General features: G+C 36.6%; 1 protein-coding gene across 1 annotated transcript in view; it reads left to right on the forward strand.

Moving 5' to 3' along the window:
- The first annotated feature begins 331 nt into the window (after nucleotides 1-331).
- PACRG (parkin coregulated) overlaps nucleotides 332-27,153 on the forward strand; it is a 265,638-nt gene continuing 238,816 nt past the window's right edge. The window contains exon 1 of the mRNA XM_075497373.1: nucleotides 332-507. Coding sequence (XP_075353488.1) covers nucleotides 361-507 — 147 coding nt within the window. The 5' untranslated portion in view covers nucleotides 332-360. The remainder of the gene's footprint in view (nucleotides 508-27,153) is intronic.

The following is a 27,153-nucleotide window of genomic DNA, read 5'->3' on the forward strand; positions in this document are numbered from 1 at the left end:
GCAGGGCGAGAGCCGGCGGCGGGGCGACGGGCGGGCGGGGTGGGAGAGGCCCCTACGGAGGGCGAGAAGAGCAGGTGGTGATGAAGGGCTGGGGACAGAGGAGCGGGAGCGGTGGGGAGGGGGTGGGCGAGCTGGGATGCAGATGGGGGCTGGGGGACAGCGAGGGACGAGGCGCAGGCGAGGAGGCCTGTCAGGGACCGGGAAGGCGCGGGAGGGGTGCGCGTGGGGGTGTCGCTGGTTGGGAAGGGGACAGAGGCAGACCTACTGCGTTTTCTCACTTACTGGGGGCGGGGCGTTGATGTTTGTTTGTTTTTTCCAGTCTGTGTTTGCTTCTTGTCCGTCGAGGACGCTGGTGGGGAGATGGTAGTGGAGAAAGCGGGCTCAAGCCCCTCAAAGCCCGTAGGTGACAGGTGCCCCCAGCAGCAGGAGCCACTGGGGCACGTGAAGAAAAGCAAGCAGCAGGTCTCCGACGGATTCACTGTTAAAGCCATGATGAAAAACACTGTGGTATGTTTGCTGCTAGTATAGAGCTGATGTTAATTACTTTAATCTCACGTGTTCAGGAAGCATAGCGAGTTGGAGATGGGGATAAAGCATGTCAGGAAGGTGTGTGAGTTGCTAAAACTTTATCTGGAGTTTGCTGGTTGATGAAATTACCTTCAGGCTTTACAGAAGTATTATCATAAGGTAACTGTCGGTGCCTGTGGAAATTGTGATGCCTCGCCTCCGAGCGTATTGCTTTGGTGCCACAATTTTTTAATATTGTTTTCTATTGGCAATGCACGTTCTATTTAAACTGTCAGCCTATAGAATTGTGTGCAAGGCTTACGACCCCTTGTTTAGCAAAATGCTGTCAAATGATACTGTAGTATTATTTGAAAGTGTTTTCATATACTGGCACAGTGTGGTATAAATTTGATGTGACTGTCACATAGGATGGCAAAGATCTGGAAAATACATTAATTTTTAAAATAAGCTTGAAAAATAATAAAAAGCTTCCACACAGTATAGGAGAATACTAAACTGGAAACAAATGTTAGTTCTCCATCTCATAGTTCAAAGACAAAGAGGAGTTGATCCAGCAAGCTTCACTTTCATTAACAGTTCCAATTTCTAATGAATTTAGAGGTATGTGAGTGAAAATACTAGCATAAAGGCCTTTCAAATAGCTTTATATTGTTTTATTTGTCTACTTTGTCGGATTTTAGGAATAGAAAAAGCTTCACCTAGTACAGAATGCAAATGTTCAACATGTAAGTGGATGAGCTAATATGAGCACACATCTGTGTGCTCATATTAAACTCCTGAATTGTATTTTTCTTTATTTGGACACAATTCAAGGTGTTAGCAAAGTCTTATGTTCTCACAGTTTTTTAAATTCTATATATTCTTCTGAGAACAGTTATGAAATACATCATTTCTCTTATTTTGGTGAAACAGTCTTCCTGGAGCAGTCTCTCTGGCCTTTTTACCTGTAAGAGCATCCTCTTAAAAACCCAAACAAGTCCATCTTTAAACAATTTTAAATGGAGTAGAAATTGTGTACATTAAAAACTTTCTCCTTATTAGTAAAACTAAAACATGTTTCACCTTAGTGGGAAGAATACAAGGTGAAAACAACCAAAAATCCCCTTTGTTTTAAAGATTATTTAGTTGGTTTGTTTTTAATTCTAGAGATGTGTGGAATAGACTATAACACTTCAGAGAGTTTAAGGATTAATTTTTAAAAAACATTTCCTCTTCTCTGGACAAAACTCAGGTCATGGATATTTTCACTTATTTGTTTACACCTTGATATGTAAAAGATGCTTGATTTTGCCTAGAAGAATCAGCAGTTTCAGTGGAGTATGAGAAATATATATTTAATTTTAAAAAGGAGCTTTGACTTGTGAACATAACTAGCTGTGAGTTTAATCAGAATTTAAGTTTTCTTTTAAATATTTATAGAGTTTTAAGTTTTATGGCTGCAATTCTAACTTCCTAAACATTAACAGAATGTTAAATCACAGGGTACTGTCATTAAGCAACAGCATACAGGTAAATCTGCTGCCTTTGGAGCTACTCATTGAATCATAGAAATGATGGGGTTTTGACATGGACCTCTGGAGATCATCTAACCCAACTTCCCATTTGAAGTGGGCCTGTCACTAGCACTAGATCAGGTCAATCATGGGTTTCCATAGCTAAGCTGTGAAACCCTCCAACAGCAGAGATTCCCTGACCTCTCCAGGCAACCTGTTTCGTGGCTGCCTTGCCTGCCTGCCCCCCTGCCTGCCCCCTCAACGCCCTGTCAGAGGCAGGGTTAACAGTGTTCTGACCCGCTCCACAGGTTCTGCTCATAACTGGGTAAGGAAACAGTGAAACTGTTAGAGGCCCTGGAATATTCATAGTGCCAGGGCTGCATTTTGCAAAAGCTCAGAGTAAGGACAGGCAGCCACTGGAATAACTTCCCAGGGGTCAGTGTGCAAAAAATCAGGATAGAGTAAGGAATATCTCACTGCTACTCTGTCTGGGCAGAAGTGGGTGTCCCTTTTCTCTTTTCCAACAACTGGTTAAATGGAGCTACAGATTTATTAAGTACTCACTTGTCAGAGGTTGACATCATCAACGAAATTCTCGTGGAAGGCTTAGGAGTTGACTGGAGAGTTGAAAGCACAGCAGGCAAATATAGTTAAAACATGGTAATTCTTTTTGTTAACAGCATGACAAGGCACAGGGTTGTCAGCAACATGTTCAGCATCTCCAGGTCAAACAACTAGGTACAGATTAATAGCCTTTGGTGCAAGCATGCAGTGAGTCTTAAACTCTTAGCATAGAGTCTAACAGATTACCATTATGCATATATGACTGTAAATATTGTAGTAAGGGTTCCAGAATTCTTTGATGTTATTTGTGCAAAGACCGTTTTACTAAGCCATTTTTCATGAAAGTTGCTGGATGAAGTTTTCTTCCCGAGTCTGCTTTCATAGCCAGTAGTAAGTACAGAAATTAAGTACATACGGTATTCAAGACTTTTCTCAGGTCTGGCTAAATCTAAAATGTACTTATTGAAATAGATTACTTAATAAATATTCACCAAAAAAATTGTTCCTGAACTGAAGAAAGTGTTTTGGTTTATGTTATTCCAAAACTGTAAATTCGTATAGCAGTTTCAATTAAGAGCAAGATCCAATAAAGGTCTTCTACACTAACAAGCTAGATACTGTGACATTCACATTTTAATTGTTTTGTCCTCCAAGTGGAATCAAGAATGCCATGTTATGTGCTCATACTTCACATGTACTGCATGGGTAGAATTAGGAATATAATTAAAAATTAATATACAGACTAGCAAGTAGAAAAGTGTCTGTACATGAATGTGGACAGCAGGAAGATACCTCTGTTCACTTCTGATCCTCTCCAAATAGTTATTCTTCATATTTTCTGCAACTGTACATGAGAGAATAAAGTGTTAGTGCCCCCCTTTTCTGTAATAAACTAGTGGTAAAAACACTTTTTCAAGCAGAGGATTCAATTTATTACTTAAAGGGAACTGTAGAAAGGGAATTCTAGTCTATCTCCCAACTTGTAAAAGATTCTTAACCAACAAGTTACAAGACCACTGAGGTGAAAAAGATCTCAGAGGCAAAACTCTCTACGTGTCCTTTCAAAGTGCTGTTACTGTGCTGCAAAGAGGATTCATAGGGGTAGAAAGTGGCAAGTTAGGAAACTCACTAGACAAGATATTTTTAGTGCATATATCATTCATGCAGGAGTTTTGGAAGCTTTGTTTTTTGGAATTTTATGTCCATCATTGCTTGCTAGAATGAATCTGATGTTTTTGGAGTAGAATTGGAACTTAAGACATCTCCTCCTGAGTGCTGAGCCAATAAAGCTATGAAAGGATGTTCTTCTTCTTTCTGTTTTTCCTCAACCTTAAATTCCTTACTACAAAACCGCAGCGCGTCAGCAGGAAAGAAAGAGTTTATCTTTCCTCTTCAGGTTCTCCTTTATTAACACTATTGCCAGGAAAGTTGAAGTATCCTTCTGCAGCATATGAATTTGAACTCCTCTGGCCAGAGTACTGAGTTCGGATTTTCTTCCTGGCTTAGTATGTAAACCAGTAGGTTTTATGTAGAAAATATTGCTATTACATCCATCTGTGTTCCATGAAAGCAATCAGGAACTGCTACTTGTAATGGGCCACATCCAGCCTGTGTGTAAGGGGTAAAGTGAGAATGTCTACTAGATGGCCTTAGAAGGGGAGTGATGCTAAGAATTGTTTTGTTCCTGAATTTCACAAACCAAAGCAGAGCTATTCAACCTGAGGGAATCTTAGCTATGTGCAGAAGCACACCTCCCATCTCCTAAAAGAAGTGTAATTGCTTATAAGCAGAAAAAAATGTTATTTAGATTGCAGTTCTGGATTTTCATCCCTCTGTTCCTCATTTAGGAGTCTACAGTCTCTATGTATTGGAATGAGTTCTCAATCTTTATTGTTTAAACTCCTCTTTCAAGCTATTATCAGTAATGTGTGTTGTGAAGGACTTTCTTACCCTTTACCCTTTGATAATAACTCATAGCAAGGGTTTCCTTTTAACCAAAGAGACAATGTGATTTGTTTACATTCTGAAACTTGTGGTTTGATACTCTATTTGTATTCATCCACATTGTGTAACTAAAACTACTTTTGTTATTTACCTTGTAGCAGTAACAGTTTCTGATCTGATTTTAAGGCTATAGGAAAGCATTGTTTACAAGAAAAAAATTTACCTTTCTATTATAATAGCTAATTTATTGGAAAAAGCAGTATGTTTTGGGGCAAGCAGATGTCAAGTTAAAGGACTGTTTTGATAACTGTTTATTGGGCAGTAGTATGTCCATCTTGGAGGAACTGCTCCAGTTTAACAATAGCGATTTTGTACAATCTATGAGTATAGTTTAGTGAAGACTGTGAGTCAATTTAAACTGTCAGTGCTCTGGAAGGCAGTCCTATCTTCTTCCTTTTTCAGGCTGTTTATTACTGCTGCCCCTTATTGTGCCCACATTTGTACAATGTTGGCTGATCAGGGAACTGATCCTGCTGAAAAATACTCCAGCCTGTTTAAGCTAACAGTGTCAAAGTGCAGTCTTTGGGATTGAGGCAAGCAAAGCTACTGCTGCCACCAGGCTCCTCTGTCCTGCCCTCCTCCCTGTCCTGACTGCATGCTTCCGTCTCCCCTTTTGCATTTACATTGGTGTTTCTTGCAACTACAGAGGAGGTTGGATCTGCTCTAACAGCTGTTAACATACGCAAGGAGGAGGCAAAACAGGAATATGTTGTCAGCACAAGCTGTGTGGGTGAGAATGTCCCTCTTGGCAACATCGTGGTCTTAATTAATTTAAAAACAGTTATGAAACTGAGTTCTAGCAGAGTAATTCCACAAGCATTTAAAGCAGCGTAAACTTGCACCACAATTGAGAGGTGTGGTTTTCATCCCTGGACATTTATTCTTTGCACAATATAAGCTTTTGCATGGCTGGGCAGTGAACTAGACTGGGATCCTGGTTAAACCTAGATTAAAAGCAGCTCGGCATTTTTTTCACAGCAGCGCAGACTTGACATACAGTTTGGTAACAGTGTAAGCTAACAGAAGTTGTGGCTGCTACAGCCCTGCCTGCTTCTGCTGCATATTTGTACCTCCTCCTTTGTGCCAATACACATAGTAATGCAACTGAATTGATGAGGCACTTCAATTGCATTAGATCCAAACATGAAAAGCTTCAATGCAAGGAGGTTTTTATTTCCCCTCATAAAGTTATGTTCCTTTCCAATTCCATGCTTGTTTTTACTGTAATGACCACATTGATGGTACAATGTAAAAGCAGAATACACAGGAAAAATACTAATGCTTAAGACCATAATGTCTTCTAAAAGCCTGTATTTCATATTATGTTTTCCAGCTATAACTTACATGGCTTAATCATACTGCTCTTGTTATTTTAAAAGACTTTAAAATCAGCCCTTAATTTTTGCAAATGTGGGGGAAGGTTGATATTGTTCATAGTTGCAGTGCTAAGATGATAAGATTTGTTTAATATCCTCGAGCATGAAGAAATCATGCTATTTCATTTATGAAAATCTGTTACACACTTGAATTTCCAGTAAATATTTTTTTTATAATTCAGTCATATGACTTAAAATAGATAATAAGTAAATTACCAGTTAGACTCCATTTGATGTTTTTGATTGACATTTCTTGTTGTCTTAAATCACTTCATTTGATTCACGACATTTTACGTAGAAAAAGACCTTGGAAGGTTTTAAATTTAATATCTAGAGGAGGTAAATGTAAATTGATTTTAAAACATTATGACAGTGATGTTTCAAGACTCCTCTACTAATCAGTTTTTTATGAACTAATAAATAAAATATTCTAACTGGGGACAATTACAGAGATAGTTGTCAAATTGTGTCAATTCTGGCATTGGAATTAAACTATTTTAAAGTTTGCAAAGTGAAACTAGTATAAAAGAGCAAATGTCAGACTAAATTCTTTTAAGTATATGAGAGAAAAGGTCTTACGTATTTACAGATTTCATGCAAGTTACAATCCTGCAGTGGTCTGAGTATGTGGGTATCTTTGGTGTTTCACTGAATGAAGTGGGCATTTTTCAGTTTTCAGATGTTTGACTGCAAGTGTATGAATTCAGAACAAAGGATTAGAAAATAGTTAATAACAATAGTCTCAGAAAAAGATTTTAAGCAGTCAACTTGCTGAGTAGGGAATTATATAAGGTCAGCATTTCCCACATGCAGCTGGGCATGCCTCTACAGCTAGCGAATAGAAAACGTGAAAGAGATTTATTAGAAAGTATCTGCCATACACCTTTCCCAGCACCCAGACTCCAGAACAGTTTCCAAAGAACATATGTACATATTCTTTCTTTCAACTTGATATCATTCATTCCAGCTAAGAAAAATCCTGGCCTCTATGTAGGCTTCAGCTTTTATCTTAGTCTTTTCCCTATTAGTTGACTGGGGATGCTATAGGATACCTGGAGTGAGTTCAGTGAAGAGCCATCAAGACAGGGTTCTGGAGCACATGTTCCATAAGGAGAGGCTGAGGGGTTTTTTTTTCAGCCTGGAGAAGAAAAATCTACCAGGGTACCTAATGGTATTAGGTCCGAACAGACCTAATGGCCCAATAGCTACGAGAAGTCTGTCAGGAAGATAGAGCCAGTCTGTTCACTCACTCTAGCGAATGATGGGAAGACAGAAGATGTGAGTTGAAATGAGGTGTGCAGGATCGTGAAAAGCTTTTTCACCATGAGGATAGTCAAGCAGTGCATCAGGTTTCCCAGAGTTATGCAGCCTCCTTGGAGGTTTTCAAGACCCAAATGGAATAAGCCCTGAGCAACCTGGTCTGATCTCAGAGATAACCCTGCTTGGAGAAGGAGGTTGGACTAGAGACTTCCTGAGGTCCTTTCCAACCTGAGTTTTCCCACGATTCTACCTCTTCTTCCATAAGAGAGTGGTTTGTGGCCACTCCATGGCTCTGCTATTACTAAGGTCAGAGAAATTAGTGATGATTAAGTGACTTGGACTGGGGGATATAAAAAGGAAAAAGGCATTTGAGAGTTTTTGCTTTAATAGCTTTGCTACATTTTTGAAGATGTGATGTGAAGGGCGTAATAAATACAATGGAGAAGATACTTTATTTTTCTGATAAGTCGGTCTCCCCTCTGACCCTCAGAAAAACTATGTAACACCACATTGTTCTGGTTATAATAGTGAACTACATCATATATCTAAAGTTGACTTTATAGATACAGTTGAGTAAGCCTGCATCAGTGTTTGGGTAGCAGCAACACATGCTTATCAGCTGAGATTCCTACTGCAGTTAATTTTTATACGGTCTGCTCCAACAAGTATGCAGCAAGTACTGCTGTCAAGTACGCAGTGAATGCTGCAAGGAATTGAAGCAGCAGGCCGTGTCTGTAGCTGTCAACCTCTGGATGCTGTCCCTTGTCTCACAGTCTCCTCTTGTCACTGCTATAACTTAAATGACATTGGAAGCTTTAAGTGGGTGAAGAGAACAGGAGAGGTAGCATAGTGGCATTTGCACTAGAGAAAGTAGTAGGAGAACAGTGGCGAAACAGGAGAGGAACTAAGTGGGAACCTGGGTGATCACTAACCCAATATGATTTTTGCTATGGCTTTGCTCCCCAACCTTATGCACTGATGTGCTGAAGCCAGTTGTTGCCTTATTGCAGGCAGAGAGGGCTGGAGTCCATACTAGGGAAATGGAAGGTTTCTTTCTTTTCCTGTCTGATACTTCCAGTTTATATATATACCTGGTCTATGCTTAACTGGAACAGTCTGGTAAGGCTTTGAAGGGATCAGGGAGATTTTGGGTTTTTGATGAATTTTTCTTAACCATTCTGAAATGACAATTACTGCAAAGCCAAAAAATAGTAGCAAACAATACTGTTGGTACGTTGATAAAATTTCTAGACAATGTGATAGGAAAAATGCTGTGAAAGACTGAGTGGTTCCTCCCAGCAACAGTTGATTCCTTGATATACTTGACATTCATAGAAGCAGTTTGGTATAGCTTTTCATTTTGATAGCATAGTTACATAATTTTTGCTGGAAAATTTACTGCTCTCTGATAACTGCCTTTCTTATATAAAATAAAATACATGTCAGATAAGATGAAGTTGTAAAGGTCCAGTATGTGGTCACATTGTGCTGAAGGCCGTGTTATGGAAGTCTTGTGTTTAATAGTTACGCTCTGATTCTGTGGGTACATTACAAATATTACGCTTATTATAGTTGTAAATTTTGGTCTCTGATGGGTGTAAGTAGAGGGGATGCATGTAAATAAAGGGATTACTCCTGAGAGCAATGTAATTCTAGAGTCAGGTAGACCTTCAACAGAACTTCAGTCAGGCCTTTTACTTGACAAAACAGGATTCTGGTTAGATAATAAAACCTGCCTGAATTATAATAAGATAGTAAATACATAATTTAGCTTTTCATACATTTGTGACGGTATTTGTTAATGTATATTTAACAGTTTGCATGCTTGTGTTTGAAAGCAAGATTTTTCTTTTTAAAAAAAATTACTCTTAATCCATGTTTTTGTAAAGGATGATGTCAAGATCTTGATAGCAAGAGTGAATATAAGTTTGTTTTCAGTTTGATAACAGAAGTATGTGGATAGCATGTCATGCCTTAATTGAAAGCTAATATCATTAGCCTGTTTACAATCAGATTAGCTTGTTGTGTGTGTGTGTGTGGTGGAAGACTTTTTATCACTTGTCCAGAGTAAACAATTGTATACTGCGGAAAAGTTCTGCACAATGTGTGACAAAATTAAAACATATTATAAAATACACTGTAGAAATGAATGTGGAATGAAAACTCTTGAATGCCTTGAAGCAAGCATGGCATATGGGTGAGTTCCTGTGTAACAACCATTTGGAAGAAGAATAGGTCTTTAAACTTATGTTTTGATGCCTATTTCATTAGTCATAAACATATTACTGGTTTTTTTGTGTGTGTGGTTGGTAGGCAACACATAGTATTCTGCACAAAAAAGATGTAAATCCAAATCAAAGGGTACAGTGTTTTCTTGTCTGTCTTGCGTGCTTAAGACATCCATTAGTTTTGCCATTATCATGTGAACTTCTTTATTATAATGTTTGTCTCACCATGCATCTCATTATTATTACATGAAAGGACGAACTACTACTGCATAAGTTGCATGGACTTACCTATGTGTTCTTGAAAATATCTGTAGGTATTAAGTCTGCTAAAGTTTAGCAGATCTTTCATTCTTTCAATAATTGTTGAGATAGGATTTCTTTTCTGTTATTTCCATGTAAGATTGGTCTTAATGACAGCTGTACTATTAAGCCCATGTTTTATGGAATGAAATATTATTTCCTACATATTTTTTTAAAATTTAAGGGAGTGAGCATGCAAGGCCCCATGCAAGGAGCATCCCTGCAAGGGATTGAGGGTGCAAGGACCTGTGCAAGGCTGGGAGCATGCAAGGGCTCATGCAAGGCCACATGTGCAAGGCCGGTGCATGCCCCCATGCATGCTCCCACTTCCGTGCGGACCCCCGAGCGCAGCCGCTGCAGCCCCCTTTTTATAATAATATTTTAGAGGTGTTCTAAAAAATCCAAAAGCTTTGAATTAGTTTCCTTTTATCATAAGTCTTGTTGCATAAAATTAGGGGAGGTACTTTATGATCCAAGTTTTCTGTTTCAAGACTAATCATTGTATACTTATTTAGAAAAGACTGGTGGTCCACATTTAAATCTATAGAAAAAATAAATTATGCCCTGGCTTTTCTTACTGTCTGTTGCTAATGATTTAACATGACATTAGTGTCCAGTATTGGATATCTTCTTAACTAAAACTATTTAGGCAAATGTGTATGCATACTTTACTGACATTGGCAGCCAGAATTTGATAAACCTTTTTTTTTTCCCACAGAAGTTGAAAACATACATTCTTACTTCCCAAAGCAGGTCTATTGACCTCTCTCTTTCTACACTCTTACCTACTGCTCCAAGCTCACTTTTTCTCTTACTTTCTTCACTTATCCTCCAGATGTGTCATTTTTTCAAATCAGTGGATTTCTCTTGCAATGTTGTTCAATAGGTGTTTCTTGGGGGGACAGCAGTTCCATGTGGCTAGAAACCTTTTACAGGATGTATAAAGCTTCTCCCCAGACCATATTAGAATACCCTAGATAGTAATTTTTACTGTAAAAAAAATCTCAAAGGAATGAGCTCATTATACTTTTAAATTGCAGCTTTGTAAGGTATGACTGAAAAAATATTTTTCACAGGAAGTGTACGTGTATTAGCTGATTTTTTTTACATCTTTTATACAGTGTTTTACTAACTCATCTCATGCCCTTCTAATTAGTGTGTCCTTCATTTATTTTGTCAGGTTTTAGATTAATAGTTTAAGGTCAGAGGAACAATTAATACTTGATTTGATCTCCTGTGTAATATAGCCCGCCAAATTCAGAAAGGGATTTCTGCATGAAATGTGTAATTTCTGGCTGAGCTAGAAGATAAGTTTTTTTAGAAACTAATACAACCTGAAGGTAATGGTGGTGTCAGAGAGTCCATTATATCTGTATATTAGACTAATGCTTAACTTAACCAATGCAATACCGTTAGAAATTTGCAGTTCATACCTATATATAATGACCACAAAATAGTCAAATTTCACTGTGTAAACATTTTAGAGTTAGACAACCACTTACAGGGAGATACTATCTTTAAAAATCCACAAAAGTAGAGTTGTAGTATACTTCAGGCTTCTAGTTAAAAGCTGTTTAAGTCACGATTATTTTATGAGCTTCTAGTATGCCTTTGGACATATTTAACATGTATTACAATATTATTATTCAGAACAACAATCCAGTTTTAATATTTTATTAGATAGTGTCTGAAGGCTTTTGGTCATCCAGTTGTTCATCCAATATGAAGAATTCAGGCAGTGCACTAAAATTGTATAACATCCAGCACTTTAATTTAAAAAAAGCAAAATAAGTTCAGTTGTATCAGTGGGAATCAGTGAGTTACACATTTAAGCTTGCATGAAATTTCACACACTCTTCTGTCTACTGTTATCTGACAAAGGAATCTTTGTAACAGAAATTTTAGAACTGTGTGTCAACCATTGACAATACTGTGCCTGCCAATAGTATACAACATTCAGACCTTTGGATATAAATTTTGTCAAGGAAATTACTGGGGTTTGTTTCTGTTTGGATTGTCATTTTTCCTTTTCTCTGTCACCAGATAGAATTGAATTTTTTTCAGCTTAAGTGAGAAAACAAATAGTAGCAATAGAACAATTCTTCCTCCATTGTACAATGTTCCATTAGACGATAATAACAAAATGTTTATTGAGGGTCTATATTAAAATACATTTGCAGAGGTAATCACTAAATTGCCACTAATAAATCAGTAAAATCTAGATTTTTTTTTTTCCCCAGTTTGATATTCCTTTAAGTTGTTCTTTATCAGATCATCCTTAAGTAGGATTTAGGTGATTTTTCCCCATATTTTATCCTATTTGTTCTCTTGGTTCCGGCAAGTGGAACACTATGAGCTCTTGTTCTTTTATAGTATTAAATAGTCTTCATTTTTACTAGTTTTAAGTTAATACTCTTTTAACATTGATAACAAAAAAGCTTGCCTAATAGTGTGTTTAGCACCAATGTTTAGCTAACTACGTGGCTAAGCAAGGACTTCTCAACTTGTAAAATACAAGTTTGTTCTGATTGCCAAAACAGTTCCTCTGAAAGCAGCTCCAGCTGAGATGTGCAAATGACTTTTTCTGCTTGAAGTCACAGGTTAGAGTTCATACTTTAGAGAAGCTAAATGCACATCAGCTAACTCCTAACTGAATGCTCTTCCCAGTAGTCTGGAGGTAGACTCCCTTGTGTTAGAAGTTCTTCTAAAGCCTTAACTCTTGTGTTCTTAACTCTTGTGTGGCCTACTGGGCAAAGATAGTTTTGCAGTTGGATTACCAGCATATGCTGCTGGGAAGTGAAAGTTGTAGACTTGAAATTTTGTGAACTGGAAAGAGAAATGAACAAAGTCAACACCTCCTGAGCTTGTATTCTAACTCTTAAATAAATATACAAAAGATGGAAATATTATTTAAGGGGACCTTCCTGAAAGCAGGTTTTAGTCTTCAGAAAAGAATTTCATGGTCTGCATTTTCAGTAGGCAGATATATCACTTTTATAGTCTTGATTCAAGTGACTGAACTCCAAAGAGGAATGGAAATTCGCATACATCCCTGTATTCAGCATCCTGTAGGTATTCAGCATCTCTCCCAGCATTTCATCTTTTTGAATTGCTGAAGTGTCTCATTCTCTTCACCAACAGTTGAAAGAGCCTGTTAGGCTCTTTGAATTGCCCTGATGGTTGGGAGCTGGTGTTCAACTGTTAGACCGTATTTTTCACTTTGGGTTTGTATCATGCATAACTCAATGAGACAACAGTCTTTGACTAGGTATCTAGAAAATATTATAATGCAAATGTTGGTTATGAACTAGTGGGAGATTAAAAAAAGTTCCACTTAGTGTAATATGTTCCTTATATGGGCAGATTCTGTCATCCTCTGTAGTATCTAGTACTGTCTGCTTTAGCCTGTATTTTCAGGTTTCTTTATTCTTTCTTTCTCCAGTCTGTTTCATTATTTTCTTCATCCCTGTCTAACTGACTGCTTCAGATGTATGCTGACTTTACTTCAGGGTCCTATAGACTCACTCTCAGAGACAGGGTAGTTCACAAGGTATCCATTGAAGGAGCATTATGGCATCTTCTTTTCTTGCAAGTTACAAACTGTCTGATTAAAATGATCATTTTCGATCATGTTTTTCCAAAGAAAGGAAATGGGTTTTTAAGGGAGACCTTCATAAATATTGTCATGCTGCTTGTGTTTTTAAAAGGACTCTCTAAAGCTCTGTAACATTTGCAACCTAACCACTGGAAGATTATGCTACTACATGAAAAAACACAAAGTGAAGATAAACCATTGCACTAGGTACTTCAATAAGCATTCAAACTAACAAAGCCTGATATCCTGCAGTTTTTTTGTTTTCTGGTTGATTAGTATCAAAATTAAGCTTTTCCTGCTGATATTTAATAAGATATTTGGTGTCTAATGACATGAGAGACAAGCCTCTTGATTGGAGCACTCTTCTTAGTTCTCTGCTATTTCCATAAAACATGAAGGCAACTGTTTATGCTTGAAATCTGCCTTTTTCTCAAATTCAGTTGAAAATCACTGAATTTCAGGGATTCTTTAGGAATGAAGGCAGGCAAGTGTACACACAGCATGGATGTATAAGCCTTGTTTCCTTATGAAGCTGTTTGAGAAAGGGTACCCATATGCATTTCTTCTGTTTGCCAGGAAAAAAATAAGATAACAAAGGAACTAAATAAAATTGAACTATTGCAATATCACAGGTGAATCATACAAGCAAGAAAAAGATTGAGTTCCTTTCAATCAGAAGCCATTGCTTTGAAGATGAACCAAAAAGTCTGAACATTAATAACTGAGTTACGTAGTTTTATTGTGAAAATATCTCAGAGCCTACACTTAAGTTTTGGAACCATGAGAACATTAGTGACTTCAGTGGTTTTGCAGTGAAGTGACTGGTAGTATCACCAAAGTTGACATCACGGTGCATCAGCAGCAGCACAATACAGAACTTCTTGTAGAGTCAGAATATCTGAAGCAGATCGTTTTTGTCACTTCATTAGAAAGTAGAAGTTCTGACAGAGGAGAAACCTCTGACTACCTTTCTGGCTTCCATGTTTAGCCTGTAGCTGTTATTCCACATGACTAAAGGTTAAAGAATCTGTTACATAAGTTTTGTAATTAACCAGTAAGTATATTGTTGTTTATTGGGTCCTATTGTTTAACCTCCTGATTTTAATGTACTAGAAACATGAATTTAATGAAAAGGTATGATTTATTTAAGAAACATTTTTCAAACTTTACTAACTTTTTAACTCTTTACTAACTTTTTACAAACTTTACTAACTTACTAACTTCAAACTTAACTAAACTTTACTAACATTTTTCAAACTTTGTAAACACAGGCAGCTAGTAATCATGGTAACACTTTTAGTTGGCAAAGACTCAGTCAAGGACTGCAACTGCAAAGCTACCAGTAAGACTAAACATTCTAATGTATATTGAAGAGTTTATTATAGGAAACATTTGTGTCGTATTAATGAAAACCAGCCTTCCCACAATAAGTTCTTATAAATAAAATAGAATGAAGTGGTAGATAAAAATAAAAGGCATGGAGGAAACAATTGCTTTGTGTACAAACCAAATATCTGTGTTCACATGTGACTGAGAATAAGACAAAAAGAGTTTTATCAATGTTCATTAAGATAAAATATGGTTTTGTAATTTATGTAATCTATATGAGTAAACCTGTGAGATTAAAGTGGTTTTGCTACTTATGTAAGTGAAGGACAATTTATAACATGGAAGTACAACTTAATTTCCCAGCTCTTATGTACAATACTGTATCTTGGGGAGAGTAATAAAAGGAATTCTTCCAAGAATAGCCATTTTATGGAAAATTACCATTATAAAACTTACTTTGTTTTAGAGATAAAATGGTATGAATGATAGAGGTAAGATGGTATCATGGGATAATAAATTCTTACCACATTGATAAAAATTCATTTTGCATTTTTTTAAAAAAGCATTTCTTCATTGATCTGTGAGTTCAGTTAATAGACTTATGGAACATAAATATTTAGTGACACCTTTAATTTATCATAAGATACTAGATGAAATAACTTGGTGAAAGCTATGGTAATTTTTATAGTTTTCAAGAAGCCAGAATTTTACTCCTGGCATAGGAATTTGTATTGAATACTTAATTTAGTTTTCTCAGAGTACATAATTATTTTTATTTAGTGTTCTAAATAGTTTCACATCTGACATTAAAACATTACTTTTTAATGACTAGATATGTTTTCTGTGGGCTACCAAAAATTGAAAAGAAACTTACAGCTGCTGACTTTGACTATGAAGAGTATAGAGTGTGGAACAAGTATCAATATGCCTTTTTTTTTTTTTTTACTGCTATGAGCCCTGTATTTATGCTGTTTATTTTCTCAAGGCAGTATGATTTACTGTCTCTGTGCTGCAGCCAAAATTCAGCTATCAAAATATAACTCCTTAACCTGAAAAAAACCCATGCTTTTGCTAAAGACTTGAGTAGGAGAAGTTTTGATATTTTCAGAATTTTTATACTGTTGTGGTTTAGCCCCAGTCAGCAATTAAGCACCACACAGCCGCTTGCTCACCTTCCCCCCCGGTGGGATGGGGGAGAGAATCGGAAGAGCAAAAGTAAGAAAACTCATGGGTTGAGATAAGAACAGTTTCATAAGTGGAACAAAATAATAATAATAAATTGTAATGAAAAGGAAAACAACAAGAGAGTGAGAGAGGAACAAAACCCAGGAAAAAAACAAGTGATACAACTGCTCACCACCTGCCGACTGACGCCCAGCCAGTCCCCGACCAGCGATCGCTATCCCCTAGCCAACTCTCCCCAGTTTATATACTGAGCATGATGTCGTATGGTATGGAATAGCCCTTTGGCCAGTTTGGATCAACTCTCCTGGCTGTGCCCCCTCCCAGCTTCTTGTGCACCTGGCAGAGCATGGGAAGCCGAAAAGTCCTTGACTAGTGTAGGCACTACTTATCAACAGCTAAAACATCAGTGTGCTATCAACATTATTCTCATACTAAATCCAAAACACAGCACTATGCTAGCTACTAGGAAGAAAATTAACCCAGCCAAAACTAGGACATATACAAAAACTTTAATGGAATGTAAAAAAGACAAAATCTTCCCATTTTCACTTAAGTGAGGTTTTTTTAAGATTGAAATGAACCTGCTAAGCAGAACTCTAGGTACTTAGTATGGAAGGCCTTGTATTTAGTTGTCTAAAAATAAAATATACATGCTTGTCCTTTAAACTAATTTTTTGAAGTATGATATAAAGAACTTGAGAATGGTAGACCAAACTGAATTTTTTGAGTCGTTCATGTCATCCTCAGCTACAGTCTTTGCAATATTTCAGATTGACAGTGAACATGTAGATAACAACATCAATGTGCAACTGGAAAATATGAAAGCAAAGATGGTGAGGGTGTGTACGTATGTATGGCTAGTGGCACTGTTTGTGGATTATTGCTCAGTGAAGAATCAGGAGGGCCTAGGTAACTTAGTTTTAGCCAGCTCTTCGGTCTTACTTGTGGCATTCAGAGCATACTAGTGTTCCTGATAAACCATCTCCTTTCCAGCACAGCCACAAGGAAGATATACATGTACCTCATCAAACTTCTCAGCAGTGTTTGGCCCTGAGTATCTTCTAATTGTCTTTTTTTCCCAGTACCACACCTTTCTTTCTCTCATTCCAGACATTTTTTAACAATACATTCAGGTTTTTCACAAGGGCCTTAGGTCTGCAGTCCATCTGTGTTTGCAGGAATAAAATAAAATAAGGAATCTGCTAGTTGCTGTTGCCACTCGAGAAGTGTGTTGTCTCAAGATCTCTCATAAAGTTTTGTATTAAACAAAACAAGAGGTAGAACCAATCCTTGTAACATCACACAAATAAAGGCTTTCAGGGCTGGAAAGAAACCACCCATCAGAATTGTCTTGAAGCTGACTGATAGGAATTGACCTATCCAGTTCAGGGTGACTGATTCATTTCTGCTAGTCTTCAAGGCAAGTCAGTAGCACATGCTGATCTTCTATGTCAAACACTGCTGATAGGTTTAATGAAGTAAGCATGGATATCTTCCTCTTAGCTGTGCCAGAGAGAAATAGTTCATAAGCAAGACTAATGCACTCTGAAAGCTGTTACCAAGTCTGAAAGCCCGACTGCCCAGATTTAGGTCACTGGCAGAGAATTCAAATTCTGTAGAAGAGTATGTTGGTTTGGTTTTTTTTAATTTTTATGATCATTCTTCCCAAGAGTAAAAAGCTATATTACGTACTAGCTGGACAGAACATTCGGACTAAAAGGAATTTTTCAGCCTGGGCATTAACACTTCATGTTTCATGTTGGTTTAAAAAATGTGATTTAGATTCAGATTACATTCAGATTACATTAGGCTGCTCAGGGCTTTATCCAGCTGTGCTTTGATCATCTTCAAGGATGGAGATTCTACATCATCTTTGGATAACCTGTTCCAATGACTGCCTTCATTGTGAAAAAGGTTTTTCTACTGTCTAGTCAGAATTCCCTTTATTGCAATTTGTGACCATTGCCTCTTCTCTTGTTGTTGTGCATCTCTGGAAGGAGCCTGACTCATCTCTACTGTGCCCTCATGCTGGGTAACTGAAGACAGCAATGAGATTCCCGTTAAGCTTCCTCCTCTTAAGGCTGAACAAACTCTTTTCTCTCAGCCTCTCCTCATGTGCCATGTACTCCAGCCCTCTCTTCATATTGGTGGCCTTCCACCAGCCTTGCTCCAGTATATCAATGTCTTTCTTGTACTGGAGAGTCTGAAATGTGACCTTGTGCTCGAAATACAGTCTCGCAAACATCAAATAAAGGGGGATGCTGAATTCCCTCAACACTCTTGATGTAGCCCAGAATGCAGTTGTCTCATCTCTGCCACAAGGGTACACAACTGCTCAACTTTTTGTTCACAGGGATCCCCAGTATCTTTCCTGCTAAGCTGCCTTCTAGCCAGTCAGTGCCTGGCCTGAACTGTTCCAGTGCAGAACTTTTCATTTACTATTGCTGAACTTGGTGAAATTCCTGTCAACACATTTTGCCAGCCTGTCAAGATATTCTGAATGCCCCCCTCCAAATTTGATGTCATTCACAAAGTCTCTCAGGGTACATTCTGTCCCATAGTCCAGCGTCTTAATGAGATGTTAAATAGCTCAGTATTGAGCCCTGAAGAATGCTTCATGTAATTCCCTACCAGTTGGTCAGCTAGCTGCTATCCTTTGGGCTCAACAGCCCACCATTTTCCACCCTCCTTGTGGGTCAGTTCCTCATGGAACTCACTTGAAGTGAATGGGATGTAGACTGCCAAATGGCATTAGATGCTACGCTACACATTTATGAATGTTTCCATCTCCTTAAGGTCATGGGTCCATGCATGAACTCATTTCTACATCAACTCCCTGCTCCTTGAGAATAAGAATCAGCTGACATACTTCTTTTATACTCTATAATTTTAAAATCTTCTGCACCATTTCTTGAAGAGTTGAACTGCATATCTTATCCCAGTGTGATGAATATAAAGACTATAAATCTAATTTTTTTTATATCACTATTATTGCTCTATAATCAGTGCATCTTATTTCTGTTATTCCTCCTGAAAGTGTGCAGGCGTTTTGATATTTACTATATAAAATTTAACTTAAAAAAAATTATATCATTACATTTCCATGATGCAAGAAGCAGCAGCAATATAATTAGTGTTAACAGGGCCACACAAACTTTACTATACATTTCTAGATTTTTTAGATTTCTGGGTATGTAATACAAGTAAAATTTCAGCATACTAATGGCACTAGTAAGTATTACAATGCAGTGTTTGAAATGCTTTCTGGGTTTTGTACCATTTGAATACTAGCTATTTTTCACTTAGAACTCCAGAATCTAAGTTGGAAGAAGTTTGTTAATGACTGGCTTTTCTGTGCGGAGAACGACAGATGGCTAGCAGCTACTTAGCTATATTATTGTAACTATATTTGGTGGTGATTAGAATAAATGTGGGCTGAATATACTGTTGTACTGGTAGGTTAGAACAAAGCTAGATTAATAAATTAACAACATCATTGGAAGATTCAGTTTTTAGACATCAGGTAAACCAGACCTACCTTATTAAACTCCACAGAAGGAAGATAACTCTAGAAAATGGCTCTGGTATCTCCCTCATTCTTCTTAATGAAAGCAAGCTTACTGTTTTATACATGTAACCTTTCAAGCTTCATGTACTATTGTATATCTTGGCTTCTGTTGATTTCATTCTTTTGGAAGTTGGCCTTTTGCTTTTTGTCATCTTTCGGAACATGATTTCATTAGTATTTTATAAAATCTGTCAGGTATAGGAACATAAGTAGAGAAAACATGTTGAAAAGGTTGGTAACCAGTATTTATTCTGTAACTAGCCTGCATGAAGACTTATTTACTCTTTCTTTACTTTTTTCCATCATTACAGTCTGACTTTTTGTTATAGTCTTGTGATAGTCTGACTTGATGAGGTCGAAAGGGTAGCAGTCGTCTTCTGTACGGCACTTCAGCACTGTATAATCATAATAGCCATCTTTCATTACTATTTCAGCAGTTATAGTAAGATGGTGGCAGTGTATAGGTGTCAAAACTAACTTCTCTGTCTTCTGTAGCTTAGTTTGCTGTCTGCAATGTCAGTAGACATTTCGCTTGCTTTTGACCAAAAGGACTGCAGTTACAAGTGAGCAGGGGTATAATTGAGCAACAAATTACAGTGAATATGAATTAAACAAAGCATCCCTAGAGCTACATGGCAGAAGTCAAGTGTTACTAATTCTCTGAGTTATTACCTCATAATAACTAGCATCCTGAAGATGTTATTCTGTTATTAAATTCTTGCAGAGTGAGTGTCTTCTATGAAATACTGAATAACATTTTTCACAGTGTGTGATTCACACTGAGTACTTTATCTCTGGTAATCAGATCACATTGCATAAAGGAAATGTGTATGTGGTTGAATCAGGCAGAATTTAGAGGAAAAACATATTTTAATTTCATTTGAAATAATATTTAGAAGAAAAACGGAATCCAGGCAACTTTTCTGCATGTGTTTAATGGATCATAGACTTCTGGAGTTGCATGGTTGTCAGAAAGTTGTTCAGTAAAGGGGAAGGCCAATGATGAATCATTTTCAGGTTTACCTGCTCTCCAAAACACTTTTTTTTATTAAAAAAGTATTGTTATGCTCAAATTTCTAATGCAATTTTAAACTTATCTCCAAATCAGTAAAATAATAATGATTAAAACCTTTAGTTTGTAGTTTCTATTATAAAATATCATTGCATTTAACCGGATGTATAGCTAGTGATCCATTGCACTGTATTACAGGTTAGTTTATAAGAATTAACTCTAAAAACATGGAAATATTTAAGGAAAATCAAAAGTTTTCAAGCATTGTAGATTGACTGAACTTAAGTATTTTACTTGTCCTTGCAATTCATTGTACTTTACCAGCATATTTATCCAGGCAACTGAAAATAATTCCATTTGAGGTAAAAATGGAAGTTAGTTTTTCTACCTTGTTCAGTTTTTAGCTTGTCTGATAATAATAATTCCATACTATCAATTGTAATGATGGCTTGTGTGGTAACTCAGAACTAAGTAGAGCCACCAACCTAACTCAGCAAACAGTAATCATATATACACAACTTTCTCTCACTGTTGTGGATAAGGTAAAATGTAACTAAGGGTGAAAAAGCTTAATTTTCTACTACAAAATGTTAGGATGTCAGAGCTTCTGTCTGTATTTTCTCCAAATGTTGCCAAGGAACGAGGTCTTTTCTGCAAATCATAAAAAATGGTATTATGTTCTGAGATTTTTTTTGAAAAATCGGCATGTTAAATAAAAATGTATCCTTTTCATCGAAATGTACATTTTAATTATACTCAATATATTATAAATAAATAATATATTTACTATAGTGCTCTTATAGTAACATTTGCTTGATCACTTCCTATGCTTTTACAGGATTTAAGTGGTGGGGATAGAGTTCCATCAAAGTTTGCATTTGTAAGGCTTTTGCATGAGTATTTTATGAAAAAAGAAAGTAAGAAGGTACATGGAACCTGATATTTTCCTGTGCTTCATTAATCTTTTTTTTTTTCCCCAAAAGAATCTAGATAAAGAAAACCCCATTATATCAATTAGACAGTTACGCTTTTGTGCTTACACAAACCTACCTATATCTCTCAGAATGCTTTTATACTTTAATATCTAAGATAACTTCTTGTATTGAGCTACATATATGTAGGCTCCTGAGCCCATGCACATTTTCATTTTCCTTGTATAACTCAGCTGAGTTGTACACAAACATAGGTGTCCATTTGAACCCAGATCATCAAAGATCTTCGTATAAATTAAAAATTGTTTGGGATATTTAGGATTTGTCTGTAATCCTGGCGTATGTCTGATTTCAGCATGAGCAGGAACATAGAACTTTGTGCTGCTGTGGAATGAAGTTCAGTACAGAGAAGCTACTGAGGTTAGTACTGGGGAATACGGATGAACACTTTTGTGCCAGAAACTGCAGACCTACTGACAGTTCCACTGCCTGTCAGCTCAGTTAAAGCTGGTATGGAGCATGCTTACATGTGCTGTAGTAATCCTTCTGCACACAGTGGAGCACCTTCACAACACAGGTCTATCAGATTTTTAACATGTGTCTAGTTATGTTTAATATGATGTATATTAATATATAAAATATGTTACTGAATTGTAAATACATGTAGTTACGTAGATACTTGATACAGATATCTCTACAAATATAAATAACTTTGTGTTCTTAGCTATATTCATAGCTATATTCACAGTTAAGTTACTTTGATACATTTCTCAAATTCTGTTTTCATACCATTTGGATATGTGATAATTTAGAAACCAAACTAAGGCATTTTCAGATACATGGATGAGAAATTGTGTATGCAATCTTAAAGCCAATTTATCATTATTTGTTACCATGTTCGCATAACTAATTAGGTTATATAGACGTGCAGAGATCATTATTAAGTATTTTTAAAGAGCTTAACCTTTTAGCTTAGAATTAGTATGAGAAAATTTAGCCCAAAGATTGCTTTTCCTAGTTAAAAATTTTTGAAAGTAAGGGTTCATAATGGCAGTATTTCTTGTGCTCCCTGCTCTTACAGCCTTCATAGCATAGCTTGGTAGCTAATAGGGGCGTTGCTAGCAATCCTAATACTTAGATGGCATAACCTTTTCCATTTTAATAGATTCTTATATTCTTTACTTTGAGAAGCTGTCACATTTACACTGTTTGCAGCAGATCTTTAATTTGGTGTAAATAAACCCTTCAGGCTATGGTGTGTTTTTTGTAACATGAAATTCTCTTCAGTTTTTGCTGATATGTAAACTTGAATGTTGAGATTTCCTTTCTTACTTGCAGAAGAACTGTGGCCAACTACCAGAGTAATACTGCTTCAAAATTTGGAGGCAGTCAGGCCTCTCTGCGAAGTGAACGCATGAGAGCTCTCTGAGCTGCTGTGTATTGGAAGGGGTGGGACACGAGCCAAAACAAGCCAAGCTGTCCCATCTTCAGAAGCTGGCTTTATCTTACCCCTGACAAAACTCTGCAGAAGGAATAATGCTCGATTCCCGCTCCCAGTAAATGTTTCCCCATGTCCACGGCATTTTGTTCCTGCATATAGTTTCCCTTCTTTTTTCTTCCTTCTCTGCCTCTGACACAAGCACCGTATGGTCATGAAGGTATCTTAATATTCCAACAAAAACAATGAGAGGTGGAGGAGAAAAAGAGAGTGGAGTGAGTTGTTTCATTTGCCAAAGGTGGAACTGTTTGATTGTTTCTTATGCTTTTTCCTTTAAAAGAGCACATAGGAGGGATTACATAGGAACAAATATTATATTAGTTATAAAGCACACCAAAATTAGGAAATGCCAGATTCCAGATTGCCCATGATACCTTAATTGCTGCTTCTTTGTGCATTTATAGTATGCTATAATCTTTAATAATGTTATAGTATACTAATTTTTATTATTCAGTCCTCAGGACAAACTCAGAAAGGTCAGAAATGAGCTTGCATGTACAATATTAAATCTGCTAGTTTTAGATTACTACTTTATTTTGAAACATTAAAATCTTTTGCTCAATCACTGTATGTAGACAAATGTGACAAAATCTAATAAGCAAGTGTCCTGGTTTCAGCTGAGATAGAGTTAATTTTCTTTATAGTGGCTAGTATTGGGCTATGTTTTGGATTTGTGCTGAAAACAGTGTTGATAATACAGAGATGTTCTGGTTGTTGCTGCACTGGTCAAGGACTTTTCAGCTTCCCATGCTCTTCCAGGTGCAGAAGAAGTTGGGAGGGGCCACAGCCAGGAGGGTTGATCCAAACTGACCAAAGGGTTATTCCATACTATATGACATCATGCTCAGTATATAAAGCTGGGGAAGAAGAAGGAAGGGGGGGGATGTTTGGAGTGATGGCATTTGTCTTCCCAAGTAACCATTACGCGTGATGGAGCCCTGCTTTCCTGGAGATGGCTGAACACCTGCCTGCCCATAGGAAGTAGTGAATGAATTCCTTGTTTTGCTTTGCTTGCGTGCGCGGCTTTTGCTTTACTTATTAAACTGTCTTTATCTCAACCCATGAGTTTTCTCACTTTTGCTCTTCTGATTCTCTCCCCCATCCCACCGGGGGGGAGTGAGCGAGCGGCTGCATGGTGCTTAGTTGCCAGCTGGGGTTAAACCACAACAGCAAGTATCTGGGAAATTAATAATTTGGAAATGTGTGTATGTTAGAAGCATTTTATTTCAATTATTTGGGGAAATTATTTTTCAGGAATGCTAAAATCTATTTGATCATAAAATAATTATGATAATCAATAATGATTAATAAAGTATATATCTAACTTTATTTACCATTGTTGCATCCGTGCATGCAATGAAGACAAGAATTTCTAGTTGTAAAATTCTAAGCTGCTAAGCATTATGAGCAAAACAAATTTTAGGAAACATGGTAGAATTCCTCTTATATAAAAATGATGTAACTCAAACTTGTTATGGTGATGACTACCCTTATATTTGCATCCTTTACTGTATGCACATTAGAGTTATATTTATCAGATTATAATACTTATGAATTTTGCATGTTCATTCCATTGAAGCTTGCAGACTTCTTCATAGCATAAAGATTTTTTCATTTTGTCTGATTATCTTTGTGATTCATGCTATTTACACTGTAAATTCTCCTGGCTAATGCTGCTCACAGATCTTGTTCCATTTTTGTTCAGTAGTTCTAAAGAGGCAAATTGAGAAGTAAGAGAAAAGCTTCTGTGAGTTACCTGTCCTTTCTTATGACTCAAGCCCTTCTGACAGTTTTTAATATTGTAGCATTTTCCTTCTGCCCATTCAACTTGCTGGATGTTCGATTTCCATCTTACTCTTCTTCTGTCTGCAGAAGGGGCTACCTTCAACACATATTTAAAGAACATGACACTCTTCCTCACATATGCTAAAATATGCTTCCAAATGATTTTTTTGCTGATCCACCCTTTTTCTACAAAAATGTTTTCTGTGTTTTTAGACCTAGTTTCCAAAGGGGGAGAGAGAAAGCTAAAGTTACTGTGAGCAAGGCAAGGTTATAAGATATGTTAAAGGAGCTGAGGTTATTGTGGTGTTGGGTACTATGGAGGAGAGTAAAAAACAGTAGGAAACTCCAGTTTGGAAGTCTCCTCATTCTTAGAACAATTTGTTTTTCTATATTGCCTCTGTATAAGTGTTTAAATTGCCTTTAAAGGACTATTTATCATTCCAAAGGGCTAACTAAACAAGAAAACTGGAGTACCGATGCTTCTGGAGCCCAGGGGTTAAAATACAGAGTTGTACAATTTCTCACCAAGTTTGTTAAGGCCAAAGTACATTTAATTGTTTTAAAATGCATTTGTTTTTTGAAGTTATACACATAAATAATTCACACAGGATGCTGTGTGGATATTTACTGCTTTTCTAGCTATCAAGATGCTATAAGTAATTAATGTTACAATCGACAGGTTTTTTTTCTTCTGCTGCATCTCTGTAAATGGAAAACTATTTGATGTATATTTATATTACAGCCTGAGTGAAAAAAAGCAGTTGTTGAAACCTTCACTTAAAAAATTAAATTATATGGTTTTTGTAAATGTCAATTTTTTAAAACCTGATAATGCTTTTTACGTGCTAGGTTCATATGTACCTGGAAATAAGGTGTTTTTTTAAATCTGAACAATGTCCTTTCAATTTCTGTCCTCATCTCTTAATTCTATATTATATTTCTGCACCTATACCTATTTTTTGAGTAATTTCTTTAAATTAAGATATTACCACATAAATTGCTGTCACAAAGGAATATAACTCAGCTGAATATATAGTTATCTTTCTGTACTTTTCAAGTTCTAGTTGATGATTCTATAGTAATACTACCAATTAAGTGTCTATACCTGATTTTCCCAGGAGAAGGAAAGCATGCACAGCTCTTTCTTTGAACATGTGCTATTGCCTTAATTTATAAAGGTTACAAAAGTTAACAACATATACAATAACAACTATGCATACTCAAGGATTGAGACATATGACTGGCTCTGATTTTGAATCACTGGCTTGTTCATACTACTGCTTTGTTAAATAAGAATAATAATTATTAAAAAAAAAATGAAATGTTTTTCTGCCATTCCACTGTCTCTAAACCATTCAGAATAAATCTGCTTGCAAACATTGTTAAATTAATATTTTTCACATTTAAGAACTTGATATTTAGAGGGTGCTAAACAATTGACTGTCCGAATAGTGTTTTTCCTTTGATATGACATTCTTAGGTGGTCAGTCAGAAAAAAAAGGATTATTCCATTCATTGTGAATTCTGCTACTTCTAGTATCTCGATGTAGTGATCTTTAATAAGCTATTCACTTAGCTGTCTATGACAAAGAATGAACTTCAGTTACTCTATAGATCTAATTTCAACTTGCTGTTTTATAGCATTTCTTCAAATAGTAGTCATCCAGACAAATCTATTCTTGAAAGCTTCTTGAAGGCTAATTACATATCCTATACTGAGATGCACGTTACGTCGATGAAAAAATCGTAAATCAGGACATAATTATGAAGCTTAGTAGAGCCAGAAAAGCAAGAAAAGGAAAATTGAGAAGGATTTTTTTCCTACCGCAGTTACCATTCTACTTAAAGTTCTATGATTAGCATAACTGGAATAACCCTGGTAGAGATTTATGCAAACCTATAAAAGATTAATGCTGATTCCTATAGATTTTTGTATTTGGGAAGCTGCCATAAAATACACAGTTCACTAAAACATTTCCTGTTAATTTGGTGTGGCATAACATGACTTATTCTGAAATATAAAATGTCATTGTAATCATATGTTACTGGGATTTATTTTTCCTCATCCAGTCACAAGAGAAATATAACTGATTGGCATTTTGCCAACAATAAAGTCCTTGTCTTGACTCTGGTTTACCCTGTGATGATGATTGTGTAACATCTCTCTTTCAAAAACCCTGTGGTTTTGCATTGCCTCATGAACCAGGTACCAGCTGTTTGATTAGGCATTGCAATCATCAAGAGGCTTTGCAAATCCCAATAATGGGTGTAGAATGAAATCCTAAATTTTAGGCTCTTGATCCCCAAGGAGGAATACAGAATCCACAACTTAGTCGCTAAGCTCCCTATATATAGCATCTTGAGGATAAGTGCCATAAAAAGATAGTCCACGAAACTTCTGTTCTGAAGAGGTGCTTCTTGTGTCTATTGAATAGGAAATGTGAAACATATGGTCTCATACAGTATCACATCAACTTAGATTCATCATCTCTGGCT

The sequence above is a fragment of the Mycteria americana genome, chromosome 3 (assembly GCF_035582795.1).
Source record: "Mycteria americana isolate JAX WOST 10 ecotype Jacksonville Zoo and Gardens chromosome 3, USCA_MyAme_1.0, whole genome shotgun sequence".
In the NCBI taxonomy this organism is placed as follows: Eukaryota; Metazoa; Chordata; class Aves; order Ciconiiformes; family Ciconiidae; genus Mycteria; species Mycteria americana.